This window comes from Myripristis murdjan, chromosome 21, assembly GCF_902150065.1.
Source record: "Myripristis murdjan chromosome 21, fMyrMur1.1, whole genome shotgun sequence".
NCBI classification, from domain to species: domain Eukaryota; kingdom Metazoa; phylum Chordata; class Actinopteri; order Holocentriformes; family Holocentridae; genus Myripristis; species Myripristis murdjan.
This window is the reverse complement of record NC_044000.1, coordinates 9,210,714-9,238,706: the sequence shown is the minus strand read 5'-3', so window position 1 is coordinate 9,238,706 and position 27,993 is coordinate 9,210,714. Positions and strand designations below refer to the sequence as shown.

General features: G+C 41.1%; 1 protein-coding gene across 1 annotated transcript; it reads left to right on the top strand.

Annotated features, from left to right (window-relative positions):
* Positions 1-4: 4 nt before the first annotated feature.
* Positions 5-26,592, top strand: hibch (3-hydroxyisobutyryl-CoA hydrolase). The gene is made up of 14 exons (XM_030080376.1): positions 5-158; positions 570-612; positions 1,507-1,638; positions 2,389-2,473; positions 2,576-2,656; positions 2,786-2,838; positions 9,454-9,532; positions 17,364-17,509; positions 18,824-18,910; positions 20,754-20,812; positions 21,840-21,921; positions 23,307-23,426; positions 23,638-23,671; positions 24,896-26,592. Exons 1-14 carry the CDS (start codon positions 127-129, stop codon positions 25,009-25,011), a joined length of 1,149 nt encoding a protein of 382 aa, XP_029936236.1. The 5' UTR covers positions 5-126; the 3' UTR covers positions 25,012-26,592.
* Positions 26,593-27,993: the final 1,401 nt, after the last annotated feature.

Genomic DNA, 27,993 nt, shown 5'->3' with positions numbered 1-27,993 from the left:
CGCCAACGACTCTGACCAATCAGGAGCAGCTCGGTGCCGCTTTCCGGAAGGAAACTGGAGAGCAACAGCGAGCCAGCTGTGCCCCAAGTGCAGCCGCTAGCCACACGACTCGAGTAAAACTTAACAATGTCCCTAACCGTGGTGAGGTCCTCGTACAGGTGAGCGTCAGGACATGCCTCTTATTCGGACAGTGTGCACGTTTTGTGGCGGGGGTTGTCCTGTTGTCCGAGTTTGCTCACGTTAGCTTCAAAGTGCGGGAGCAAAGGTGAAGTCTCGTGCATGTGCATGCCAGGTGTAGCTAGGTTGAAAATGACAGGAACAATGCATCACAGTCAAATGGATATTACTCTGCTGATGATTTGATGACAGATAGGGAGGCAGTCGAAAGGTAAATGCTGCCCTGTGTGTGTGTTGAGCTGAATTCTAACAGGGTCTGCATGCACGAGACATCAGATAAGGGTCATTGATCAGTTCATTGGTTCTGACTCAGTGAAATGACAGGATTTGTGTAACTTTGAGCTCACCGAGTCAGTGAGAGTAAGTGTTTGTGTCCTGGCTTGTCTCCTCAGACTGAGCTCCCTCTGCAGCCTGCGCAGAATCCAAGGACACATGGTGAGTGAGGGCCTGTCATGTACCGCCGGTCCACTGTGTCCCTGTCACTGTTTGACTCTGCTTCAGCTCGGGTGCTCATGTCTCCTCAGGTCGACCCATGGTGGGGTTTTAAAGGCCGATTTAAAACCCCACCATGGGGTCGACTAATTGGCCGATATAACGACCCTGCTGGAAATGAACTAACTATCTCTGACTTTAATAAAGTCATTGCATAACTGGTGGATGACTGTTGAACTCATAATCTTAGTCAAAGTAATAAAACCTATATAAATCAGTTTAAATCACTAACCATCAAACTCAAAGTATTTAATAAATAAATCTCTGACTGAAAATCAAAACTTAAAAAAAAATCTAGTATATAAAACAACTGTGTGTATTTTTGAAATTGTTTCCCCCTCAAAGTCACTAATTCCAGTTGAGAAGCCTCCTATTTTCACCAGTGTTGAGCTTTACAGTAGGAATAATTTCACTATATTATTTTGGACCTGTGCCAAGTTAAATAAATCGTTATTCAAGATTGGTTAATTATCGATTACAGGACTTAAAACTATTATTTTACTCATGAAATTCATATGTTAAACATTTAAGTTATTTACTCATGTCCCCTTTACCTAAGTATAAAGGAATTTATGTGTAGGATTAGAGTTAGTCATTTTATTTCCTATCTGTCAGTGTGAATTCTGTTGTTTTAAAATCAGTGTATTACAGACTTTAAGTGTGATGGTATTGTATTTATTTGCATGCTGGGCTGGTCATGTTTGGCCCGTTGATGCTATTCTGTCATGTATGATTTTATCCATGTCTGCTGACTCTACCGGAGACTCTTTGCTCAGTTCAGCTCAAGTGTGTTCTGCTGATTTCTATTCATGCTGACTGGGATCCGTTTTGGCACAGATGTCCAGTCAGGCAGGAGCAGATGTTCTAATGGAGAAAGTGGGTAATGCAGGTGTGATCACCTTGAACAGACCCAAAGTCCTGAACGCCCTCAACCTGCCCATGATCCGACACATCTACCCCCAGCTCAAGGTACGACGGAGGCTCTGGTAACGCTAACTACCACTGGGACAAGTGTCAAGTGCCATTTAGCACCGCAGTGTGGCTGATTGTGAATGAGCGGAGGTATCTGTGACTTTGTTGAAAATGATGTGATTGCTTCACACCGTTTAGCACTGTCAGGGTGTTAGAGTTACACAGAGTTGGATGGTTTTGCACTTTAACCTATTTCACGACTTGTGTAAAAGTGACTGAATTGCATAAACTCTACGTGAAAAAACTGTTTCATCATCCAAATGCAGTTCTTTTAGTTTCAGAAACTACTCTGAGTTTGCTTCCCACAACAATTAAAAGTGTAGCACTGACACAAAGCAATCAATCACACATAAATGGGCATTTCAGTGCATAAATGTATTGAACTTCAGTGTAATTGGCTATCCAAGAGTCTTGTTTTGCACTAACTTTAGTTCATGTGACATTTGGCTTCAATGCTTTTTTTTATTTATTTTCCTTTATTTGACATATACATGCTATTTAAGGCAATTTCTCTCAGTTTTCATCATTCCCTGAGCTGTATGTAACATTTAAGCTGTTTATTACCCTCAGGTTACATCAGTCAGAGTTAATTCAAACTCATCGCCTGTTTGCAACAAAATTTGTACAAAGCAATTTTCACTTGAGGGAAACGAACCTTTACAATAAAACTGAGAGGAAAAAAAAAAGGTTTCGTTTCTGCGAAGATTACCTGTTAATTTGCTGTTATAATGTTTTCTGTGATTGCAGAAATGGGAGAAAGATGACGAGACTGACCTTGTCATTATCAAAGGAGCAGGTGGGAAGGCTTTCTGTGCTGGTGGAGACATCAGAGGTAAGCAGGGGAGATTTGACATGCTAATACATGACCTCAGGTAGAGCTTTGTTGGGACATTATGACTTTGTTGTTGTGATTAATATTTATGTGTCCTCCTAGCGGTCACAGAAGCAGGGAAGGTGGGTGACCCTCTTGCACAGGACTTTTTCCGTGAGGAGTACATCCTGAACCATGCCATTGGTAATTGCACTGTTTTTTATCATTTGTATGTACATATCTTTTCACCTCATCAAAACACCTTGGTGTCACTTTGCATGTCTAGGGGTCAGAGTTGCTGGGTTTGACACACATTTTATTCTGTCTTTTAAGGAACGTGCAAGAAACCATATATTGCCCTTATTGATGGAATAACAATGGGCGGGGTGAGTATGAGCTAATTTTTGACAAGGTTGTCTTCTCCCTCTAAGGCACGCTTGTGTTGTATTTATCATATATCATGTCTTTTTTGTGTGTGTTTATTATTTGAAGGTCGGGTTAACCTCACACTGCTTCTCTCTGAACTCCATGTTGTCTTCTTGCATCATGAATAGACTCCAAGTGAGAAGGTGTTGATGTAGTGTCAGGCAGACAAGGACTTAGTCTCCATCCTGTTGCTGAAAGGCTGGTTCTTCTGTCAGGGACTTTGTCTACACAGGTTAGCAGGACGCTCTGTTTCTTGAAGGTGTGATACCCAGGTCTGCCTCTGGGGGTCAGTAGAGAACCGTCTGCGTTTATCACCTGCCAGTCTCCAGCTAGTGTCTGATTGGTTGCGATATGAAGTGACATAGCCCATGTTGCTGCCACTCTTTGTTTTTTTTCTTCCCAATGTCAAACTCAACTGGAATTTGAATCGGTACATTTGCTCCTCAATAAGCAAAATAAGGAGAGCAGTGATTTAGAGAGAGTGAGTGTGTTGCAAAAGTGCTAATTTATCACACAAAATTTGACTGAAAAGGTTTCTTTATTTGTTATTGCTTTATTTACATTTGTGTATCAAGTGGTGTGAGTAGATGTTTGACTTTTGGATGAGTTTGTCTCTTTTTCTGTGGGTGACCTTTTTCTGCGCTGTGACCTTGACTGTCATTTTTCTCCCACCAAGGTCACACGCAGCCGTGTCTACAGGGGCAGCTCGGCTGGACACTGCTCACTGTGTGTGTGTGTGTGTGTGTGTGTGTGTGTGTCAGTGTCCCTGTGGTGGAGAGATGATGTGGAGGTTGTGTGAATATCTAACGGGCTCCTTTACACATCAAGAAAACTCACCGTGAAATAGCCTTACCAGTAAGGGATGCTGTGCACGCTGTCACCTTGGAGAAACTTTACAGCCACATAAATTCCACATGAGGGATGTTTTGTTGATCACTGTGACTCTATTTTTGGATTACATTGATTTAGGAGGATTTTATTTAAAGAATATTTTCAGAACATTTGTAACAAGGAAGTTGACTTTCCACATCTAAAAAGCCTTACTACATTAGACAGGACACCAGATTGTTCTCTTTCTCTGTCAGTGCATTTCTTTGAACGAGAAAGAACCAGGAATAACTTGGAGATTTATCCATCCTGGTAGCCAGAAGTAAAGAGGGTTGTCTCAGTGATGAAGATAATAACAGCTGGATGTTGTATACTGCAGATAAATAATTATTTTTATTTGTAGGACTAAGTGGAGAGTGGTACCAGGGCTGCAACATTAATAAGAAAAAAAAAAAAAAAAAAAAAAAGAAAATTCCATATGAACTAATGAAGTGCTACAATTCTCAAAATCCACTCCTGCACAAAAAACATTGTTTGGGCTAAAAATATTTTTTTCTTTGCAGAAAAATGTGAAACATTGATAAGTCTGTCTGTACACTGTATCACAGTTTTCTGTAACAGTTCGGCAAAATCAAATTTGTCAACACTGTGCAGCGCTTCAGAAAATGTTCCTTTCACATGAAATGGTTTCTGGGGTTCTGAGCGAGCGTGTTTGGCCTCATATGATGTGCAGTTTACATCCGTACATGTTTTATCTGTGTCCTGAGACTTGTTTGTTTGTGGAGGTGGTCATGCAGCGGTTCGATGGCTGGTTTGACTTTAACTGATTACCTCACACAGCTGAGTGGAGTGAAGAGGGCTGCGCTACACCTGCCCACATCCAGGGAGACGGTGAAAGTTCACACAAACAGCTGCTCCCTTACCTCACTACCTGGAGTGAACGCTTTATGCAACGCCAGCCTGTGCCTGGCATGTTTTTTTTCCGGCATGATTTGTGTTTAATTGAATTTATGTGGTCAAAAAGTAGGTAAACTCACGTGCATTGTATCATTTCACGTGCCTCAAAACGTTGATAAGGGGTGTGATCATGTACAGTTTGGTTTTTGGTGTCCTAGATGTCTGAGTGAAGGCGGTGACAATACTGAAGATCTCACAAACTCATTCTAGCACGAAACTTTATTGGTCTCAGTGGGGAAATTAGATGGTTGCTGCATCAAAAGCAACGAGATTCAGTTGAAAAATAGAAATTCATGTCAGTGGATGGAAACTGATTGTACGCACATAACCGGAATATAAAGATAATGACTAAAAATAGGAGGCGAAACAATAAAAATGGTGAAATAAAGCATAAACAATTGTGGTGTTATGTAAATAAATGTTTCTGACAATTTCAAAGTGGGTTACTAACATTCATTTACAACATACAGAATTGTTACTTGAAGATTATGCTAGATGCGGGTTACTAAATATGAAGCATTTTTTTGTACATGTAGTTATTTGTATAAAAGAGGCTTTGCTAGTTAATATGCATTTGGGAGGGGAAATACTCACAGGCCTAAAACCCCAGAGGCTGTGATATGTACCACAAATCATCTTGTTTACTTGTTTCTCCTATCTGGGCAGCCCTGATGACGCGAACAGACCCACTGACCCTTTTCCTTTTCAAGGAGAGAGACGATCAGGATATTGCATTTGTCAGAGGCAGAGTAAAAAACGACCAGGGAGGTAATGTTTTTTTTAATGTTTTTTTTTTTTTTTTTTTAAACCAAACAAGCACAGCGACACTGAAGTAGCGGAGATGAGGGGCAGCATGAGTGTTTGACTCGGTGATGATCAGGCTGCCGCGCCATGTGGTGTGATATAATGACTGGACAGCCGCGTTCAGTTCACCGTCCCAGAGGAAAACCATAAAAGCAGTGATGTGCATAAGCTCATCCGTGCTGCTTATCACGTCCCTGCTATCTGTGATGTCAGCACAGACAGGACAGTGATGTTGATGTGAACCACCCCGGGGCGACTGCTGGTTGATGTGAGCAGTCGTAAGAACAACAGGCTAATTCTATATATGGAATAGTCCGAGAGGCAGCGGAGCCCCTTTTCCCAGTCCAAGCAGGACTCCCATGTCGAGCGGGTATTTTTGCTTTGATAATAACAAACCACTGGGGATTTATGCATGTCATTAGCAGGCTACAGACCACATGCTCTCTCTGTGTCTTACACTCACTTCAGTCACTTCATGTGCACTTAATTCATTATTCTCCAGGTACAAATCCACAGATTGAACACCCTAGAATACTCAAGTGTGCATGTTACTAATCCATGTGCTTTACATTTGAGGAGCTGCTACCTTTGTGTTTTTTTTTTTTTTCCTCCCAACAGCGTCGTAGTTTCCTCTTGAGATTTCAAACATTTACCTAGTCGGACAGCAGTCCACTCACACTAAGTGAAGACCAGAGTGGGCTGTCTGTAAGCCTCTTGGCGTCGAGGCCGCTGACGATTGATGGAGATTTGTCCAGGGCTCTGTCCCCTGGAGAAAAGAGCTCCTGTGCGCTAATGTCCATAACGCCTGATGAGAAGGCATAAGCGGCAGCCAAAAAGGGCCTTAATGTGGATTTTGATCCCTGAATTAAGGTTCTCATCTTCCAGTGCCCTTGCAGCTTTTGCTTTGAAAGCAGATACCTCACACAGGAGTGATGTGGAAAGTAAACAACACAGGGAAGCATTTTAGGAACAGATATTAGCCACTTGTTCTCTTTTGCACATGCCACTCTGACTTTTCTGTTGCAAAATGTAATATCTGAGTATTTAGGCCTATTTTAAGGGGTAGGTTGTTGGATTTCACTTTTCTTCCAGTCGTTGAAAGTCTTGTTTCTGGAGCAGATATGGTGCACAGGAGTGATGTGGAAAGTAATGCGACACGCTTTGCACAAGTGTCTGTTTTAAGTGGTAGATGGATTACACCTGTTGTCTCACCTTTTATCAGCCATAGACATGCGGTAAACCAAATATCCTAATGAGACCTTTATGAAGCCCTCAGCACAGTCCCATATATTTAGTCTGTGTAAACTAACTTGGCTGGGTTGTGAATTTTAAAGACTCTTCTGTTCGTAAACATGCTCCACCGCACACTTTTGAACATTTCCATTGTATACACCAGGTTCGGAGACATGTTCTTATATGGTGCTTGGTGGTACCATACCAGGACTTCACAATGTTCCACTACTTTTATGGTGATGGGTTCATGTTGGGGAATGCGAGATTAAATGCTCCCTCATTCCAGCGGGCGCATCCCATGATGGAGATTCTCCAGCGAAACATATTTCTTTCCTTTGTTCTTTCCATCTGTGTATCTTTTGCTTTGTCTCTGCTTTGTTTTCTTTCCTTTCCCTCTGTCTTTTTTTTCTTTTCTTTTCTTCCTTGCTTTATTTCCTTCCTTAAACCTAGAGTGGGACAGATTTAGGTTCTTGTTCACAGCATGTGAGTGTGTGTACATGCGTGAGGTAAAGCTGGGGCGAGCTGAATGTACAGCAGGCCCAAGCCGTGCACTTCATCTTTCTTGTCTCTCTCGTGTTTGCTACCTAGTAAAGCATAAATGCCATGAAAAACATTGGCATTTTATCATTTTAACAAGTCTGTCCGGCAGAGTGCCCTTTCTTTCCCAGAAAATAAACTCAGCAGCTGCCTTTGCCCCGAGCCCGAGCGCTGACACGTCGGCAGAGCTTGATGATCGGCTGAGGAGTCGCAGTCTCCCGGTCTCTGTCCCTCCTGTGTGCCTGAGTGTGTTTTTTGTCGGGAGCTGGCTCCTCCAGAACAGCAGCAGCACTCGGCAGTGCTCTGCTCAGCCTCCAGCGATCAGATATTTTAATCCTCTGTGGTCATTTGTCACACAGCCTTAAGGCAAACCTAACAGCGCTGTTGTGTGACTCTGTGTTTGCTTCATTCTGCTGTTTGGTGACTGGAAGGAGTTGACAGCTTGTCTGCTGTTGTCACACTGACACAGCAGCCGAAACCCTTCATGCAGGCTGACAGCGAGGCAGCCCACAACAGGTGCTGTTTATCTGCACAGCACAGATTTGTTCATATTCAATATTAAAAAGTAAGCAATTGATTAATGTTTTTATTAAGTGACATCTGAGGCTGGGTGATATGGATAAAATCAAAATATCATATTATTTTTGACCCAATACCTCAATATTGATATTATGACAATATTGTATGGATGATTATTGGAGTTTTCACAAAATATTAACACAATGAGATTTTTGATAAACAATCATTAATAATGTGGATCTAATTACCAAGCAGGTGGAGTCTAGTAAGTTCAGAAAATTGCATCTCTTTAAAACCAGGAAAAGAGTACACTTTTGCCATTCACTGTAGCCAAAATTCCAGATGCTATCAATTGTTTTTGTGGCTTTGTTCATTATTTTTTATTATTTTTCAATTTGTGCTCATTTTGTGTGCGTAGTCTATTTCCTTTTTTCAATGGGGAATCCTGTTAGTTTTGCTGCAGGAATGCCCTAATTCCTCCATAGGAATCAATAAAGTTTCATCTTAGCTTGCCTAAAAAAGGCAATAAATAAGATTTTTTTACTGTCCCATAGCGCGGAATGACCATCATGCATCTGAGGGGGATTGATAGGGATACTGATCAATACCAGTGACTCAGTGATTACTGTGGCAGGTGCTGAACATTTCTGGCTCACCTTGTTGTGGAACAGGAACTCCATGTCCATGGGAATTTAAGACACTACCAACCCAGTCAGATATCTGAATTCATAAAAGTAATGAAAAGCCATTATGAGGCTCATTTTACAGTTCACAGTGATGCCTTTTGGCGATTTTTTTCCCAGTGACCTTCATCATTTATTGTTTTTATTACCAGCCGTCATCCTATTGGATTTCTCTGACCAGTAAATGACCCTGCTCGGCACGGACGGGAAGGTTACTTTCAAAACGTAATGAGGTAGTGATTACTTGTGTAAACTTGTCATCCATAATTCTTTGAGAATACTGAAGGTCAGGATTATATTCCGCCCGGAAGCACAATAATGTATCTAGTAGGTACTTATTTATTTTTCCCCAGAAGTAGCTTTAATCTGACTAATTTATTTTTGGGATCTTGGGATTACAATATCTATTAGTCTGTCTGCTTAGTCTGATGCTGGTTGAGTATAATTTAATTTTATTTAATTTTATTTTATTGATGTACCCCACATTCTCAATTCAGTTTTTGTTATTTTGCTGATGGCATTATTCATCCACTCATTTCTATTATCTTGCCATCAGGGTACCAACACATAAAGATGAGCTCACCCCCATATACATATGAGTTGCTGTCGAGGATGTTTGTAAAAGGAAGTTGTTTCCATGGCAACATTGTCTTTGTCTTAAACTCAGACGCACACAGATTATTGCCATAACCTTGTTGAAAATGTCCTCTGGCCAACACTCCTCATTAACCTTCACCTCTCTCCCTGTTGGCCTACCACACTCGTTAATCACACACACACACACACACACACACACACACACACACACACACACACACACACACACACACATCGTTAAAGGGCAGGCCCAGTGACCCAGTACTTTCTTCCAGTCAGCATTTCTGAAGTTCAGCTCTTAGACTTCAGCTGTATCTCTGGAGATGGCAGTTAGTGTTTTCCTCCTCTCCTCTCTTCCCTGTCTTCCCGGTGCATTGATTTTTCCTAACCCTTTTTTTCTCTCTCCTGCATCTACAGGGCGTGGGTCTGTCAGTCCACGGACGGTTTCGGGTGGCCACTGAGAAGACGCTGTTTGCCATGCCGGAGACTGCCATTGGTAAGGCCATCCAGCTGCACCGGCCCCCCAACCCCTCTGGGGGAACGCCAGTTGGCCCACATCATTGTGAGGGATATCCAGCTTATCAATAATGCATAGCAGCCTCACTCAACGTGCCAGGCGATGTCGGGAGCAAACGTGATTGGGTCTGACTCACACACATGCACACACAGGGTCTGTCGTGGTGTAATGGTGAGAGAAATACATCAAGGGACAGAATATAATATAGAATATGCAGAGACCAACATATGTACCTCATGCTGATGGAAAGCACACTGCATGTAACTTCCGAAATAACCTGCATGGTAAAGTGAAAAAAAATCCCTGCAGGCATTGTGCATTTCATGGTCTGGTCTCCTTCCTGAACATTTTTTTTTTTTTTTGTCTGCTCCAGTGCGCATCTCCCCTGCCACTGGTTTGCATCCAGTAAAAAGCTGATGATGGCAAAGTTAATGGATATAGGCCTGAAGATTTTTCTGGTTCATTTGCAGCTTTCTCATTAACAGGCATATTTTATCAAAATCTACAGGAGGGTGGGAAGTTATATATATAAAAAAAAAAAAAAGTCTTGCCATCAAAAGGAAGCACTTGACTTTCAAAAGTGGAGATGTGGGACCTTAAGGCTCCATGTTATTCAATTTTCATGATTTTCCTTTTAAAAGCACAGTGTCTCAGGAAAAAAAAATCTTCTTAATGATGTTTTGCAAATGATTGTAGTTTAGTTTAAAAGCAGAACAGTAACTATACTGGACCTCTTCTAATTCAAACGAGGTACAATAGTTTCCAGTTCAAAGCAGGTTTTTCATAAATTTTGTCATTTTAAAGCTTTGATTGTATATAAATATGAATAAAGGAACAGTTGACTTCATGTCCTATAAAACACACACTAGAATTATATGGATTAAGAGGGCAAACAATATGTTAATAGCTGGTGGGAGCTGGATGACTTAAACATGTCAAAGCTAAATTGCGTACTATGACAGAAGTGCCACCTGACCTCTCAAATGGTGCAATCACACACAACATTAGTTGCATTGCATCAGTTATTGAGTGACTTGTGACTTGTAAAATGATGAAGAATTCACCTTGATATTGTAGAAGCCATTTACTCTAGAGAAAACAGTGATTTCCCAAGGACTCGGCTATAATTTACTCGTCAGCTAATTGACGAGGCTGGACAGATGGCCTTTTTTTGAGGACCTTAGGAGATTAGTGACAAATCTCTTATGCCTGATTAATCACAATTGAAGTTATGACACAGTATTTTGTTGGCACTTGAATCCAAATGGCTCGCTGCAGCTCTTAAAATGCGGGGCTTTCCAGCACCAGGGTTATCACTCTGATTCCAGCAGAAATACAAATTTATAGAAAAGAATGATGGGTGTTAGGACAACGATTGGATATCTGAGCCCTGACAGCTTTGTAACAGCTTCCTTTTACAATTGCCAGCCAACTACTCCTCAGTCCCTGAGGGGGCAGGCTACATTTGTATTGACCATACAATTGTGTTGTATTCAGTCTTTGAAACCTGAGAAAATTCACATAACCTCTTTTTTTTAAATGCACCAAAACTATTAAAAAAACCTGCTAAAAAATCATCAGAATTTTAGGACAAAACCTCCAGAAAATTGCAAAATTGACCAAAATAAAATAAAAAATAAATGAATAGAATTACCCCCAAAACTTTAAAAATACAAGTCAAATCATGGGCTGCTGGGTTCTGGTATGGCCTTGTGGTAGAAACAGGACTGGGGTTCAAACATGGCCTGTCACTTCAGCCCCCACTGCTTTACACCTGCTACACGGGGAAATGAGACAGGGAATGGATCAGCTGTTGGGTGGGGTAGCGAGAACTGCCACAAAGCAAAAATAATCCAGGGGATTGTGTCGCTTGGTGTTATTCTTGCTGTGCAGCCACAGCTAATCACATGGTTGTTCCGATATCTGGACTCAGGTCTCCTGCAGAGCACTGAGAATCAAACAGTGGGTCACTCATAAAATATTTTTGGCATGAAAGCAATTAATTTATGTGATTAGCTACATTAAGACCTGAAATTCATTTTTTTTTTCCACAATGGAGTTCTAAAATAAAATCCCTTATCATTATTGTTCCCTTCTCCACCCCAATTCACTGACTGCATTTAAATAAGCAGTAGCTGTTTCAGCCATTGATGACACTTATTAGAAGTAAATTCACTTCATCATCTTTTCTATGTTTGGGTTTTTGTTTTAGCTTGTTTGGGTGCTAGGTGGGATTTGCCAGATAAAACACACACAAAACACACAGCCAAAGAAAATTTGCTTACTTAATGTTTGATATAAATGTAATTCAGAAAATGTGCTTTTCTTATTCAACAACGTCACACTTTCAGTGCTCCAGTTACATGAAAACACTGAAAAAAGGCACAAATATCAGTGGTTTTGCAATGAGATGGAGCCAGACGTTGATGTCCTCAGTCTCTTCAGTCCATGTATTCACCCCATAAAGATGGATAATGGATTCTGAAGTGGTCGTCTTGCATTATTGATGACCAATTTACAGCTCCTTGTCAGAGTTTCTGGCCAAAATTGTGTAATCATCCATCCTGTAATTCATTGATGCTCAACATGCCAGGGATTTATTGACATTTCTTATCGTCTTCATAATATGACATTTGCAGCAGGAGTCTGGTGATAAGCAGGGAATGTGAGACATGTAGAGGAATGACTGTCTATCCTTTCTCACTGGAAACACAACAGGCAAAAATAGATTTATTCTTTGGTGAGAAAAAACAATATTATTTGTCTGTATTTTGCTTTGTACCATCTCTCTGTTACTGTGGCATCTTGGAGGCGCGACAGTGCCAGTGGAGCTCAGTACTGACGGCCTTCATGTAAATCTGTTCCTTTTGATGGATTGACTGCGCTCCCTCATACATGCACACTTCAAGGACACTCAGCGTCATTCTCCGTCTGAGACACACACACGCAAACACACATACACCAAGCTCTGGGCTGTGACTCCACAGTAATCCCGCTAGTGACGCATTATACTGCGCAGTGTCGTCGTGTTGTGTATGAGAATTTGCTGTCGGTTGACAAATGCTTGGCCCTGTGCTCCAGAACAGGGGGCAGCGAGGACAAAAATTATGTCGTCAGTGGGTTGGAAATGACTGTGGCAGAAATAGAAGGGTACCTCTTGGTGGCACTTAGGTTCCAGGCAGCAGTGGGATGTCTTGTTGATCCAGTGTGACTGCTGTGTGAGATTTCCTCAAAAGTCAACCAGCGTACACAGACAAGGGTGAGGAAACGGGACAGTAGTTTAATTGGACAGACTGAGGACCATCTGTTGAAGAGGGTTGATCCGTTTGTGTCTGCGTGTTTATTAGTGTGTCTGCGAGCATCCATGCTGCTGTCCATGAGCTTTTTAGGATTTCACAGTGTCAGTGATGGTAATCTGACATGTTTCTAGGTTTTTTTTTCTATTGTCATCATTATTGTTATTATTATTTTAACTGTTATTATTATGCATTGAGTCCAGTAACTCAGATATAAATTGGTAAAATTTGTTATCATGTGGCACATAGATACCGTAGTGCTAGTGACTCATTTCTTAGATGCAAAGAATAGTGTTGAGCTCTTTTTAACCCTCAGTTATACTTATGTGAATCCTGGCATCAATATTTATCTGAACTTGCTAAAGATTTATTTTTCTATAGGAATCATAATGTCTACTATTATTTTGTGTCTGTCATTTTAGATGTTTTAAAAAACCTTTTAAATCTTACATGTCATAATAATCTTTTTCTGATTAACCGCAGGTCAAAATGACAAGTACAGTGTTTGGACATTTCTTTACTTAGCTGGCAAAAAGATCAGGGATTGCTCCAAAAATTGACCCTTTATAAACACTTTTAGCAATTAGTCTGCTTGAAATCCAAATTCATGGTCAGAAACATCATTTGTGGCTTAAAACTTATTTCATGTCATTTATTGGCATAAAGGAGCCAAGGATGTTTTGGAGTTTCTTCAGAAGATATTTACCAAGGCAACATGTTGATATTTTGAGATTTGGAAAAAAAAAAAAAAAATACTGCTGCTTGAACTTCTGTTATGTTGTGATCACAAAAACTCTTTCTGTCATACTGTGGTACCCTGTTGGTTGCTGCTAGCAGCTTTATTTCAATTTAGTTGCTTTAATCCACATCCATATCTGTGCAAGTTAATTGGAATATAAACAAAATGAAGGGATTCTGATTGATGGTCATCATTGACGGTAATAAGCAGAACAGGAATCTCAGTATTTCTAAATCTCTCCAGACTCTGAGAAACTTGGGCATGGGACCTTGGCTAATCCCAATTTGAGCTACTCTGATCATAACTGCTTTACTGGAGACACTTGAGCTCTTGGTCTCTGCAGTCTGAAGCTCTTCATTCCCCCTTGCTCTGTTCCCAACAGAGAACAGCCTTTTTCACATTTTCCACCAGATCACAGCCACCTCAGGACCCCACCTGCTTCTTTCAGCCTTGATTTTGGGATTGAACCCTGTCAAGACCTTCTCACATGTGTTTGGGGTGAAATCATGCAACTTGTGCTTTATGCAATACAGTGTACCAGTACTGTACTCTTATTAACATTGTCCAGGTTGTGGTTAGTTTCCCCCCAGAGATACACTATCACAGCTTAAATTGTGTGTACTCAGGGCACTGTGAGGTGCTTGGGATATATATTATAGTTTAGCTTCTCTGTGCTTGTTGAAAGGACGTTATGTGAATTAGTAATGAGATGGATGAAACTTGACACCATTAACCTGTAGAAAAGGCAGAAAATATATTCTGTACAGGTTTAATGCAGACAGGTGCACTCACGTTGCTCTAAGCCAAGTAATCACTACAGTGACCTCTACATGACGTCGGGGAGTAAAAGTGTGTAAGGAGCTAAATATTAGCTGCCTCCCCAACACTTTGGCAGCACATTATGAAGCTAACTCATACAACTTTAACATGAAGCAAAACTCACCCCTTTAAATCAGGATGTTGTTCTGCAAGGTCTGTTTCACTAAATTGGTTGCATTTTCTTTTTTCATATGAAATGCACAGACACTCAGTTTGTAGAGTAAGTGCATCATACCAGGTGGCATGCCCAGTTTCATTTTCTGTGTGCATTCACATGACTCCAGAGTTGCATTGACTACATTGATTGATTGATTACTACGGATTATAAACACTGGTACTGGTACCATTTTCAAAATACTAGGCTTGACTTCTAAATCTCTTTTTTCCTTTGGATTAAAAAAAGAGAGAAAGTGAAGTGCTAGGGCTAGGGTTATTCATTACAGGTCTCTGCTTACTTTTGCCCCACTAGCATAAGGGGTGTAAGAAGGGAAGAAATTTCACAGACTGACTTTTTGGTGGCATCCTATTGCATTTCTGTTACAGCACCACGCTGGAGTTCAGTGAGCTCTTTAGAACGAGCCATTCTTTCACAAATGTTTGTAAAGGCAGACTGCACGGCTAGCTGCTGGGTTTATACACCTGTGGCAACGGGACTGAATGAATCACTTGAATTCAATGATTAATAAGTGTATCCCACTACCTTTATCCATAGTGTAGATAGATTGCCATGAAATTTGGGAAGCCCATTCATGCTCCCCAGAGGATGAACCCTCTCAATTTTGGTGACCTCATTACCTTTCATGTAAGCACCACCCTCAGGCCAAAATATCAAATTATTAAATAATAAATAAATAAATTTGGTTAGTGCTTTTGCTCCCCTCAAAGGAAGACTCCTCTTGATTTTCATGACCTTATGACATTTCCTATAGAGCCACCCATAGGCCAAAATGTCAAATTTGATATCTCACAATCTATTTGGTAGATTGTCATGAAGATCGGTGAGCACAATCCTGCCCAGAGGACAAATCCTATTAACTTTGGTGACCTCATGACCTTTCTTCCAGTGCCACGCTCAGGTTAAAATATACAAATCCCATTCTCCCACTGTTTGCATTCCCACAGCATGCACCAAGCCAGCAGGGCACCAGCAGAGGAGAGCACACGCTTGCTTTGATACATCATATGAAAGTTGTCCCCTATTTTGGGTAGTATACATTTTCAGGGTGTGGAATTAATCCAGCATATAAATGTGTATAAATGTATGTAACTAATTCTGTTTTATTGTATAGAGTAAAAAAACATGCTGTCTCTCTCAATGTAAATTAATTTAGAATGAAAAACTCTTCAGTGAACAGGCACATGTGTCTTACATAGCAGAGTGGACCTTCACTACACACTCATTTTGGGATTATATAATAGGAATGGCGTATACACACACGCACACACAGACCTACCTCTTACATACATACACACGCTGCTCGTGCTCACTCCTCTCTCACATACACACTCACAACACATTCCCCACTAACATACAAATACACTTGCACACATACACACCCTCTCCCATCGATGTTAACCCCCTCAGCGGTGGGATTAACAGATTTAAATCAGCCCTCCTACCGTCCTGAACAGTAGCCATAATCTGACGCATTTATGATATTACATTTTCAGCCACGATTCAGGTCAGGCTATCTAATCCTCTCTCCCTACTGCCTCTGAGCTCCAGTCACCCTCTTCCCTCCTCTACCCCACCCCCCAGGCCTCATGTCACGCTACAAAAGCTGTTGGCGAGAAGCAAGCTTGACCAATAGCATCATCAGTTTGCTCATTTCCTGTCAAGAATCCTGCAATTGAATGGAAACAATATTCAAAACATTTCATAGATTGCGTACAGATTAGGGCCATGGTATGGATTGTATCGAGCGATTTTCTTAAATGCTCCTAAGCCTCATATCTCGGTTTCATATCAAGTGTTGCATGCCAACAATAATGCTACAGTTATTTTGTGAACAGCAGTACTTGAATTACCTGTGGAAAATGTGGAATCAGTGTTTTTTCATCTGAGCCCGAACATAACACAATGTTAGGGCAGTGTGGGAAAAAAAAAAAAAACCCTGCTTCAGATAGTTGGTGGATCTAAATTAGCAAAAGATATTCTTTTCTTGCAGTTGCTATCATGATGTCTTCACAATGTTGGTCCAAATGTGCCTGTTTCAAATGAACATCTGCTAAATATGTTTCCATGCAACATAAAAATAATTAGTCTTTGATTTGTACTGTAGTTGTGCACCAATAGATTCACTACACCTCTTGAAAAAATGCTGCATAAAGGTTTAAAGTGTTTAAAGAAACAGTTCACCCAAACTACCAGAAAGTTTTTTTTTTCCCACTTACCTTTCCCCGGTGCAGTTTGTCTGTGATTTGATGAGGTTTCCAGTCTGAAACAATCTTCCCTGTCTCCTGGCACCTCCATACATTGATTGATTGATTCACTTTTTCTGTGTTACTTGAAATAGTTCTCAATAAAACTCTTCTCCCTCAGGGTTATGGGTTATTGCGGGTATCCCTGTCATTGTTTTTATAAAGACCTGTTGCTGTTAAGTTTTCAAATGTAAATTTTTGATGGTTTGAGTTCCACATACAAATACCCTTCCAGTCCCTTTGTGTTGGGATGCTGGGAGACAGGGAAGAACACAGCAGAACGGAAACCTCACCAACTATCTGGATGGATAGCTTGCTCTTGGAATAAGTGGGAAAATATATATTTTTTTTAATGACAGGAAAAGTGGTCTTTTAATTAGTGGTTGATTTGATTGATGACTCACAACCTTGAGGACCTTGTCAAGTGTGAGGGAAAGTTGTTTCATGAACAGATATCTGCACCACAGTTGCATGTGTTCTAAAATTGTAACTGTCAGAATGTGTTTCAACACCTGGCTGTGTTTTATTTTGACAGGATTGTTCCCTGATGTGGGAGGTGGCTATTTCCTGCCAAGGCTCGAGGGGAAGTTGGGTCTGTTTCTGGCCCTGACAGGCTTCCGTCTCAAAGGACGTGATGTACAGCGAGCCGGAGTGGCCAGTCACTTTGTAGAGGCTCAGAAAGTAAGTCAAAATTGTCGATAAAACGGTACATGAAAACAAGCATCCGACCTGGTCAAAGAAAATGACATTGCACACATTTGGTTGCCCAGGACAACATTTATGTTGTCCTGGGCAACCAAATGTGTGCAGCTTTTTCAATGAAAAGCAGTGCAGTAAGAGAGCATGCTCAATAAATCTTTCCAAAATAAATAAAGGTTATTAAAAAAAAAAAAGTAGTTGAAGTAAGTCACTGTAGTTCAGTTTGTTACCAGCCTGTGGACGATGTGTGGTAAGGTGCTGCAGGGACGAGGGAACGGCAGGAGTTGAGGGTGGAGGTCAGGGCTCCACTGGAAAGCTGGATGCTGAGTCATTGGGTACCTCGCTGTTGTTTATAGATGCCAGCTGCCTTTGGGCCAGCTCGCCCAAAGGCAGTTTCTGTTTGTCTTGGCATGTCCTTGCTGTTGGTGTGAGGTCACAACAGTGGGAGCTAGAGTTCATTTAAGAGCACAACCTTGGGCAGAAGTGGTTTTCCGGACAGGCAAACTGTGGGGAAGAATTAGTTTATTTATCTGTGCTGTTTGTACAGGTGATTTAAAAAAAAACAATGCTAAAAAACATCTCACTTTACTGGAAATTACAAAAAAACACAGTGTACTAGCATCTATATGAAAGAGAAAATGTTTAATGCACAAAAAAGCTTATTCTGCTAATGGGCCAAACAAATAATTTATGAAATTGCTGAAATTTAGTGAACAGATGGAGTTTGTGGCTGTTGCAGGATGGCTGTGGCTGTTTTAGAGATATTCATTCATCAGATCTGGGATTTCATTCTTTGCCTGATTATCATTTGTAGCCACAACTATTACATAGCTGTCATTGCACTGGTGAGAAGGAAAGCATCAAGGGCCACCAAATCAGCTGCTGCATTCACAAGCTATTTTCTTGGAAAATCAAACCTGGAAGACAAACAACAAACAATGAACAGAAATGAATGTGAAGGCTGCTGCTTTGCAAATTTAGGCAACTATTCATCACTGGCAAAGGTTTGTGTCCTGTTGAGTGCCCTCCAGTTAGTTAATATTTGCACACTGACCCATTTTTGGATGAAGGTAGATCTTTTCCACTTGCTTATCACCGGGGAATAGCTGTTTTTTGTTTTTTTTTCCCCCGAGAGAATGTAATCTCTTGGGAATCTGTTTTTAGATGGGAAAAGAACAAATTAGAGGCTGGTTACTAATACAGTGTGGTCAGCAGAATCAACACACATAGCAGCAGCCAAATCTTTTTTTAAAAATTCTGGTGGCAAGTGCTAATTTCAAGCCCCTGCTCCCATAGATCCCAGCCCTGGAAAAGGAGCTGGTGCACTTGAAGTCTCCCTCTGCTGAAGATGTCTCCAGACTGTTAGATTCCTATCAGAGCCAGGTAAGAAAGCAAGGCTGCCATTATATGTATTTAGACCAACTGATGTTGAGTCGGGATGAACAATAATATCGGCATGACATCGGTATCGGCCAGTATCGGCTTTAGAAATGAAATATCAATATCGGCTTGAAATGAAGAGTTCTGCCCATATGACATACCGATATGTGAAACAGGTCAAATCTGTCCTGGTTGTGGCTGTTGTCAGGAACATACATTTTCTCAGGCACAGCATCATCCAAGCCTGTTTCAGCAGGATGAATCTTACAGTTTTGTTTGAAACAAAAATGTTATGTAAAAATAAATATGGCATGTTTCACATAAATCCGTGTATCATTCGTTCTTTCTATTTTCAATTGCCAATCAAAAATTAAAAAATGAAAAAGTGACTGGTTATTTTGTTATTTGTTTTTTAATCTAACACCAAAATCCAAAATATGCCTGGTTTTTCATAGTTCAATTTTAGGCTCGGATCAAAAATACGAAATGGAAAAACGGGAATCAGGACTGAATTTGATTTTATTATTTAATTGGTCCGGTTTACGTGACCCAGAAGTTTGGTAATGAGCGGTAGCTCACAGCAGATCACAGCAGCAGGCGCATTCAGTCCCGCCACCATGGATAGTTATTACGTGTTGTTTCGAGGACCAAAGCGTGTGACTCTAAAAGAAGAGGACATGACAACCGAAAAAATCAGCTGAGCTTCTTAACAATGATGGGTAGTAGCTCCGGAGACCTTCTTAACCGATCTGGGAAACCCGGCCCTTTTCTGTGAAATTGCACAGTGGCGGTTCTGCCTATGTTGCCGCCCTCGGCGAAATTACTGGCTTGCGCCCTTCCATGTTACTACTACTACGCCTGATGCCGTCCGGTGCCGCGGCACTGGACGGCATCAGGCGGGCCGGCCGCGGCACCGGACGGTACCCTACCGCACCCACCCGGTCAGGTCTGCCGGATCTGACAGGTGAGCGTCCGGTGCCGCTCAGCTCAGCTGATTTTTTCGGTTGTCATGTCCTCTTCTTTTAGAGTTACACTCATTGGTCCTCGAAACAACACGAAATAACTATCCATGGTGGCGGTGATCAGGGTGGCGGGACTGAATGCACCTGGCTGCTGTGAGCTACCGCTCATTACCAAACTTCTGGGTCACGTAAACCGGACCAATTAAATAATAAAATCAAATTCAGTCCTGATTCCCGTTTTTCCATTTCGTATTTTTGATCCGAGCCTAAAATTGAACTATGAAAAACCAGGCATATTTTGGATTTTGGTGTTAGTTTAAAAAACAAATAACAAAATAACCAGTCACTTTTTCATTTTTTAATTTTTGATTGGCAATTGAAAATAGAAAGAACGAATGATACACGGATTCACATAACCTAAGTTGAAGTAGTTTTCTTATTTTGCCCAGTGGAATGTGTGCTTTTTGAAAAGCATTGTATTTTATGTCTACATCTGCCAGCGGGCCTTCACAATAAGAGCAGGCATAATAAAATGTTAATTCAACTGCAGGAGAGACTTGATGTTCTCTGCAATAAGGTGGAAAAAATATGTGCATACATCAATATTGGTATCGGCAGTGACCAAAACCGTTGGAAAATGTCGGCATATTGGATATCGGCAGAAACTCCAATAATGTGCATCCCTAATGTTGAGCTGATGCTATATGGACTACTGTTGGTGACAACTTGAATACTCTTTCTATTTCTTTTTGCATGCATTATTGGGACATGGAGATCCATAGTTTGGGACACTAGCTGTTAGGTGGAAATCTGTTTGCATATAAATGCTCTTGGTGTGTCAGATTTGTGGGTGCTGATCAGAGTGTGTTGGTCTCTGCCCACAGAGCGGCCTGGATGCTGAGAAGCCTTTTGTTTTAAAGGAGCACCTGGCTGACATCAACAGGTAGACCTTGAATTTCTTTGTCTGTTCAGCTTTGGCAGCTCATGCTACCCAGCCAGTTCTTCTTCTGTGTATTTCAGACAAACTACTGTTGCCAGGCATATAACACATCACTTCCCTTGTAACAGAAAATCCTGCTATCAGATGTTTAGAAAAGCAAATGTTACAGCTTGCATGAACTGAGTATTGATTGAATCACTATTTCATTATATCAACTGGCAATAGAGAGCAGCAAAATGGGCATTTATTTACATGAAGATATCACCAATTATCACCTGAAACCATTTCTTGGAAATGTCCAAGAGTTATGTTACAAATAAAGGGCCGAAATGATGAAAAAATACATTGATCATAAAATGGAGACTGATAGAGAGAAAGTAGAAAATAGAGACGTATGTTAGAGGCATTTGATGTGAGTTGTGACTCCTGTGATACACAGATGTCTGGGTCCAGGTGGCCTAATGGTTCCAAAACTGAGTTTGAGGCTGAGAGGCTTTGCAGGGAACAAGATAGACTCTTTATTCCCCAAACAACCTCTGGCAACATGCCTTTGCACTTACAGGCCCGCAGCTTTAGTGTGTAAGCTTTCCTTTATTGCAACTACTGTCCCAAGCCGTTGCTGTAAATAAAAATAAATTCTCATTCAACTGGTAAAATAACAATTGTGAAAAAGGTGGCATTTGGGAAATCTTGGTACTTAAGGGTTTGCTAAATTGCATTTTAAATGTTTTCATTGAAGAATTTTTTTTTTTTTTTTAAACAAAATTGTTTTTTGTCTTTGGATCTTGAAAATCCACTTTTTTAATTGGTTTAATGGACCACAGCAGCCATTTTGTCTTCCATTTAAATGTAGCAGAAACTCTCTCGTGAGCCAGCATGAACAACACCAGGAAGCTGGTTCTGTTAGAACACCTGGGTTTACCTGCTATTTCATGTCAAAATGGCTGCTGTGAAAAAGGTCTAGTGAAAGTGAGCTGACCTCAGACCTGCAGGGTAACCACACTGTGCTTTGGCCTTTCCTTCCCTTCAGGCTGTTCAGCTCCAGCAGCGTGGAGGGCATCCTGCAGAACCTGAAGGCGGATGGCTCGCCATTCGCTAAGAAACAAGCTGAGGTTTGTTCCTGTCCTGTGGCTTAATCAGAATCACATGCACAATCAAGAAGTAGAGGAATCTGTCAGCCTGGGTGTTGAAGCATATCCGCAAGCATATTGACAACTTGAGCACCTTGAAGAGTCTGTTGAATATGCACACTTCTATACAGATGGGCACAGACATCATTTTAGTCAGCTTATTGTAGCTCTTTGCTCTTCCGCCTGCAGCCCAGCAGTCCCTCTACCAGATAAAAACCCACTGGCTGAACTGGAACGCAGTCAGAGCATTATTTGGCCGTAGCAGTAGATGTCAGCAACGAGCAACTGCCTCAGTTCAAGCACTAATGGGGTCAGCGTTAGTCTTCTGCCTTTTTGGACAAACATCCTTCCTGAGAAAAACAGAGTGGCTCCATCCCACAAATTTGCACAATCCCTTCATAAAACGCACATCCTCTCCCCTCATGGATGTGACTCATTATATTAAGCTCTTCTCTCTGCGTTTCACTTTGTTTATACCCAGATGGTCCAAACAGATCAGACCTGTGAAGGACACTGCACAGCCTCATGAAATAGCACACATGCCCTGGGTTAGGCACATCTCTCTCTCTCTCTCTCTCTCTCTCTCTCTCTCATTCTCTCCATATCTCTCTCTTTCTGTTTTCCGCTCTCCTTCCCTCCCACTCCTCTCATTTCCTTTTCCTCCTCCTGATTGCTCAAAGTCCACTCCAGGGTAAACAATGTGGTACTGCTAACACCAGCTGTTAACATTTGCGTGGGTTGCATCATGATCCTTATTATTTGTCGTCCTAAGGCAAAGCTGTGTGGTTTTTGAACGTTTAACATGGTTTCATATGAAATATTAACCTCGGTTGTACAATGAATATTTGTGAATCACTGTAGGGGTGAAGAAATATTGCTCAGCTGTGTGTTACAACAAATATATAAACACATCTCTAACTTGTAATAAATTCATATTTATCGCCAGTATCACTGCTGCTGATTGCTTGGGGTTAGGACATGTAACTGGAAGAGATTTAGCCGAGACAATTGGATATTTTCTGAGCCGCTGTCTTCCTAGTACATTAAAAATGCATGGTGTTTGTCAGAGAGACTGTCTGTGTTTACATATTGCAGTGTCTTTAACATGAGTGTCACCCACTTGACAATTCATAACATTTTTATCAGATAGCAATACATTTTGAGATGATATTGAGATTGTGTCTTTTTATTTTCTGAAGGGAGATTAGGCAGTCCGCTTCTCACAGATGTTTGCGAGAGGAGAAAAAGCAGATAATGAGTGCAAGCTATGCATATGTTTCCAAAAATAATTGTCTAACTCACACCATGTGTAAGCATGAGAATTGTGTCTCCTAAATAGTAAAAACACCCATTCTGCTTCTCTCCAGACCCTGTCCAAGATGTCTCCCATATCACTGAAGATCACCTATAAGCAGCTGCAGGCGGGCGCCTCTCTGAGCCTGCAGGACGTGCTGGTGATGGAGTACCGACTCAGCCAGGCCTGCATGGTAAAAGTCAACACACTTAGCTGCATCTTCAACAGTATTTTCTGCAGTTTCCCATGTTTTGCTGTTTTACAACCAGGCACCACTGATGACTGATTTATTAGCTTAAGCTCCTTTGAGGGGTAATAGTTTAGTTCTGTGATGAATGATATGATATGTGAGATCTAAAATGTTTAGTGGGGCTCATCTTATGTACATGTTGTTTATTTTGCAGAGAGGCTGTGACTTCTATGAGGGCGTAAGAGCTTGTAAGTTCACATCAAACCAAATTGAAATGTTTTACTTTTTATATACTTTCGTGCAAATGGGCAAAGAGCTTTTGTGTGCGGTCTACAAAATTCATATACAATGATTGTATCTGACAATACAGTCTTAAGATATAGAAATGGGCAGTATTGCCTTTTGGAACAATGGGAATTTAAACAAAGTCATAAAATGTCCATGGATTGCATAGAGAGCTTTGAAGTGAATGTTCAGAGTGTAACACATCCACCAAGTTTGGTCCAGTAACTCCATAAACCTGTCCCAAGAACAAGAGTGTTGTTTTTCCAAAATCAGTGAGATAGATGCAAAACAACATTTCATCACTGTTTTCTGCCCCTGGCTCCCAAAAATGTCCTGCCATAACACTACCACTGTGTCATCACACAGCAGCACCAAGGTCCCATAGTCAGCCCACTGGGTGACACAGTGGCAGTGCAGAAAACAGTTTCATCATTTTGGAAACCAGCGATGAATATGACTCCACTCAAAATCATTTTTTCCGCTCTCTATGTACTTTGTTCATTCACACTGTGTTATGCAGTAACACTCCTGTTGACGCTCCTGTTCTGATGACAGCACAGGATTTAATACACTTTTATACAGCAGCAAACACCATTATATGGCTAAGAGTACAAACTTACCACTTTTAGGAATAGAGGTAAAATGAAAAAAAAAACAAAACACATTTTATCACAGTGGTTATTAAAGGGGCATGAAGTCATTTTTATTACCTAACATCAAGTGATTGTAATCGATTTTAATATATCTGTGTGGAGCTGCTAGCGTCATTGATCACTCAACAGTTACTTCATAAACTGTAGCAATGTAGCAATACTTTTATGACTATATACTATTGCACAGGTTTATTTGCTTATTGGAAATTAGCTTCAGTTGCAGCTTATCATCGGTCGAGGTGATGGGAGGGGTGAGAGGGGGTGGCTGTGACGGACGAGTTGTTTTGGAGGAGAAAAGTTCTATTAATGTTGCTGCAGTTCCTGCTGGTTGACAGTAAAGGTCGATAAAGGTCGTAGATTACTCAGTGCTTGTTTAAATTACCAAACAGCATCGCCTCCAAAATGTTACGCATGTATTACTCACAAGATCTGACGCCAAGGTGCGTAACAGCCCGCAGTGCCGCTTAGATCTGATACACGGAGCTACCCATTGATATTTTTGTTGTGTGTGTGTGTGTGTGTGTGTGTTGCAAGTGCTCATTGACAAGGACCAGAGTCCCAAGTGGAATCCGTCATCGTTGGAGGAGATTTCAGACCAGAGTGTGGAGGAGTGCTTTTCCTCACTGGGACAGAAGGACCTGCGTTTCTGAGTAAAAACAGCTACTTCCCACTTCACTCCCTCACCACCAAGCCTCCTCAAAGTGGCTGCATCCCACTCAGCTTCCTGTCCTCTCCCCCCTCCGTTCACGGTCAGTCACACAGAGGACTGCTGCTGTGGATGGATGGTTACAAAGGAGCCAGAGTGTTTGGATAGTCTGCGTTTCAAAGCCGACACTGTAAACATATGTTTTAGACGTGTACACAGTTTAATCCTAGACTACAAAACAGAATTTTGTCTCTTCTGAAACTCATCCTTCATCTCGCTCGTGGAGCTCAATGAAATGTTACAAGAAAACTTAGATTCACAGGCTGCTCCGGTGCAGCCCAGGAGAGGAGGCTCTGATTTTTTTTGCTCACAGCCAGAAATAGAAAATAGTAGCAGTAACCAGCTGACAGATGCCCTGGGTGTCACAGATATAAATACAGTATGCTGTTTTACTGTAAACATGTTCTGCATTGGAAGTGGAGCCTTTCTCTACACATTATCAGTGTCTGAATATCCTTCAGCGTACTGAGGAGCAAGCCACACAGCAGCATTGCATTAACAAGAAGACATGGGAGTGTGTGTGTGTGTGTGTGTGAGTGTGTGTGTGTGTGCGCATGTGTGCGTGCAAGAGTGATCTCACCACCGAGTGCTTTATTACATTTCCTGTGGATGATTGTTCATGTGAAATGTACCAGTATCCACTGGACTTGTGCAGTGTGCTCACTTGTGCTAACATAGGAAATGTGTTGTTTTGATTTCTGTCATTCTTGCCAGTTTTGTCCTCATGAACAACCCTGTAGGCTTCTTGTTCAGAGTACCTGCAGTTCTGGAAATATCACACGGATATTAAGTATTCTGCCATATCCAGTTCATATGTACATGTCTGGCTATGTTACATGGACATGAGCAACACTCCCAAGGTAACTGATGGACGTGAAGTACGTGACTGTATTTTAGGAAACAGATTTGATTTCCAGTCTTTGAAACCCACTGCACAAGGAACCCATTTTGTGAAGCCTTTTTGATTATGCTCCCTCCCTAAAGCCCCCCCTCCCCTTTTTAATAGCTGCATCGTTTATGAAGCAACCACAGTCAAATTAGACAGTGATGTTGAAATAAACTGCAACAGAGAGTGTTGGTAACTTCTTTTGTGTTTTCAGTATACATGCATGCTGTACCGGGAAAAGTACCACTCCAGTACTTTGTGGTTGTCAAAGAAGAATTATGCTTCATAAGGGTAGGGTATTTTTTTATGCCATGCCTATAAAGTGCCGCTGTAAAACAGTTATAAATCTTGGTAATGACTTTTATCACTGCATGAAAGCTCTTTGGTCTTGCCTAGATCTGAAGTCTGAAAAGATAAACACATATTGTTCAGTTATTAGTTATTGTATATTGTATGTTGGCGGTTAATCTGGCATATTGTTTATTTGACTGGTAAAAAAGTGAAAAGGTAAAAAGTCCTGAGTGAATTCTGCTCAACACCAGCCTCACTGGCTGCTGGATGACACGGCATGTTTTTCTGTCTCAAGGGGAAATTCATAATTAAAGCTACCACTACAGATTTAGATGCACTAGCAAATAATCCATGAATCATTTTTCATCATTGTCATTACAACATAAATGTCAAGCTATTCAGTGGGAGTGTGTGATCTACAGTACCAAACCCTATCTCTTTTTAGCTTCATCCAAGGAAAGTTCTACTTTTCAGCTTCACTGCTTCACAGTTGTAGTCTTATTTTAATGTACCCTCTCAAAGTGTGTATATCATATTCATTGAGCAACACTCATGCTGCCAAATGTACAGTTCCAAACGCTTTGTCTGAAACGGGTGAGTGGCTAAATAACTTGATGGCATGACCATAACGTACTGCAAACAAAAAGCTGCCATAAACACACTTGAGAACACTTGAGTATTTGTCTTGGCGTCGCATATAAGCTCCGCTGGCTCCTGGCTGCGATTTGCTCCTCAGATAAGCAGTGGCCAGGAGTCATTTCTAACTCCTTTTGTTTGCCCTTCATGCAAGTGAACTGGCGAGCCTCTGTGTACACTTTTAAAAAAGGATGCGTGTCCGTGTGTGTAGCCAGAGCCCACACACACTCTGTTTAACACAATATAACATGTCAGTATGTGCCACTAACATGTTGTCGCACAGTAACAGGTTTATATTATGTCAAGCCTTTAAAAAAAAAACCTGTCAAGTGTAATACCAAAATATAATCAAAGAATCAAACATGTTCCTATGAAGCTGAAATCTAGACGTCATTCTGTTATAAAGCATGTGTGCTAAGGCAAGTTCTATCAAACAATTCATGAAAGAAGGCATAAATGTCAGTTTTATTGGCATTGTTTTTGTCAGTCAGTTTTTACATATATGTACACTTTGTAAGTGAAATGAATATTGTACTATAGGAATATGAGACTTTGAAAGGTCACTCATTTTACATTATTTTACAGTGATAAATAAGCTTGGGAAATGTATCATCTTCTGCAGCTGCTTCCTAGAAGCTGAATTTGATCCTTTTGGCAGCAGAGAAAAATAAAAATGTTGCAGGTGGATTCTCCCTCTTGGACATGGATTGTCTCAGTCGTGGACTCAGCTTACTCACTGTTTTCTATTTGAACTTTGGCCATGCTAGCTGACTGCTGTTTGTTGTATAAAGGCCATATGTAAGAAATAAATGCAACCTCTGTTAATTGTCTTTACAGCTAAGGCTGAGGCTGAAGCCAATTTCAGTGGCAGTGTGGGTAAATCTAAAGCATATGGTCACCTTTGCCATTAACAATAATGAAACACTGACATCAAACCTGTGCTCAGCTTCACCTGTCAGGAGAAGTGCATCATCAGCTCAGTAAACTTGGTCCAAGATAGTGCCAACCTGTGAACTATGGGATACAACCTGCTTTTTAAACAGTTAGCTTTAACTGAGACAATGAAATGCAAAAATGTCAAACAAGATCAGAGTTGCATATACCAAATTATTT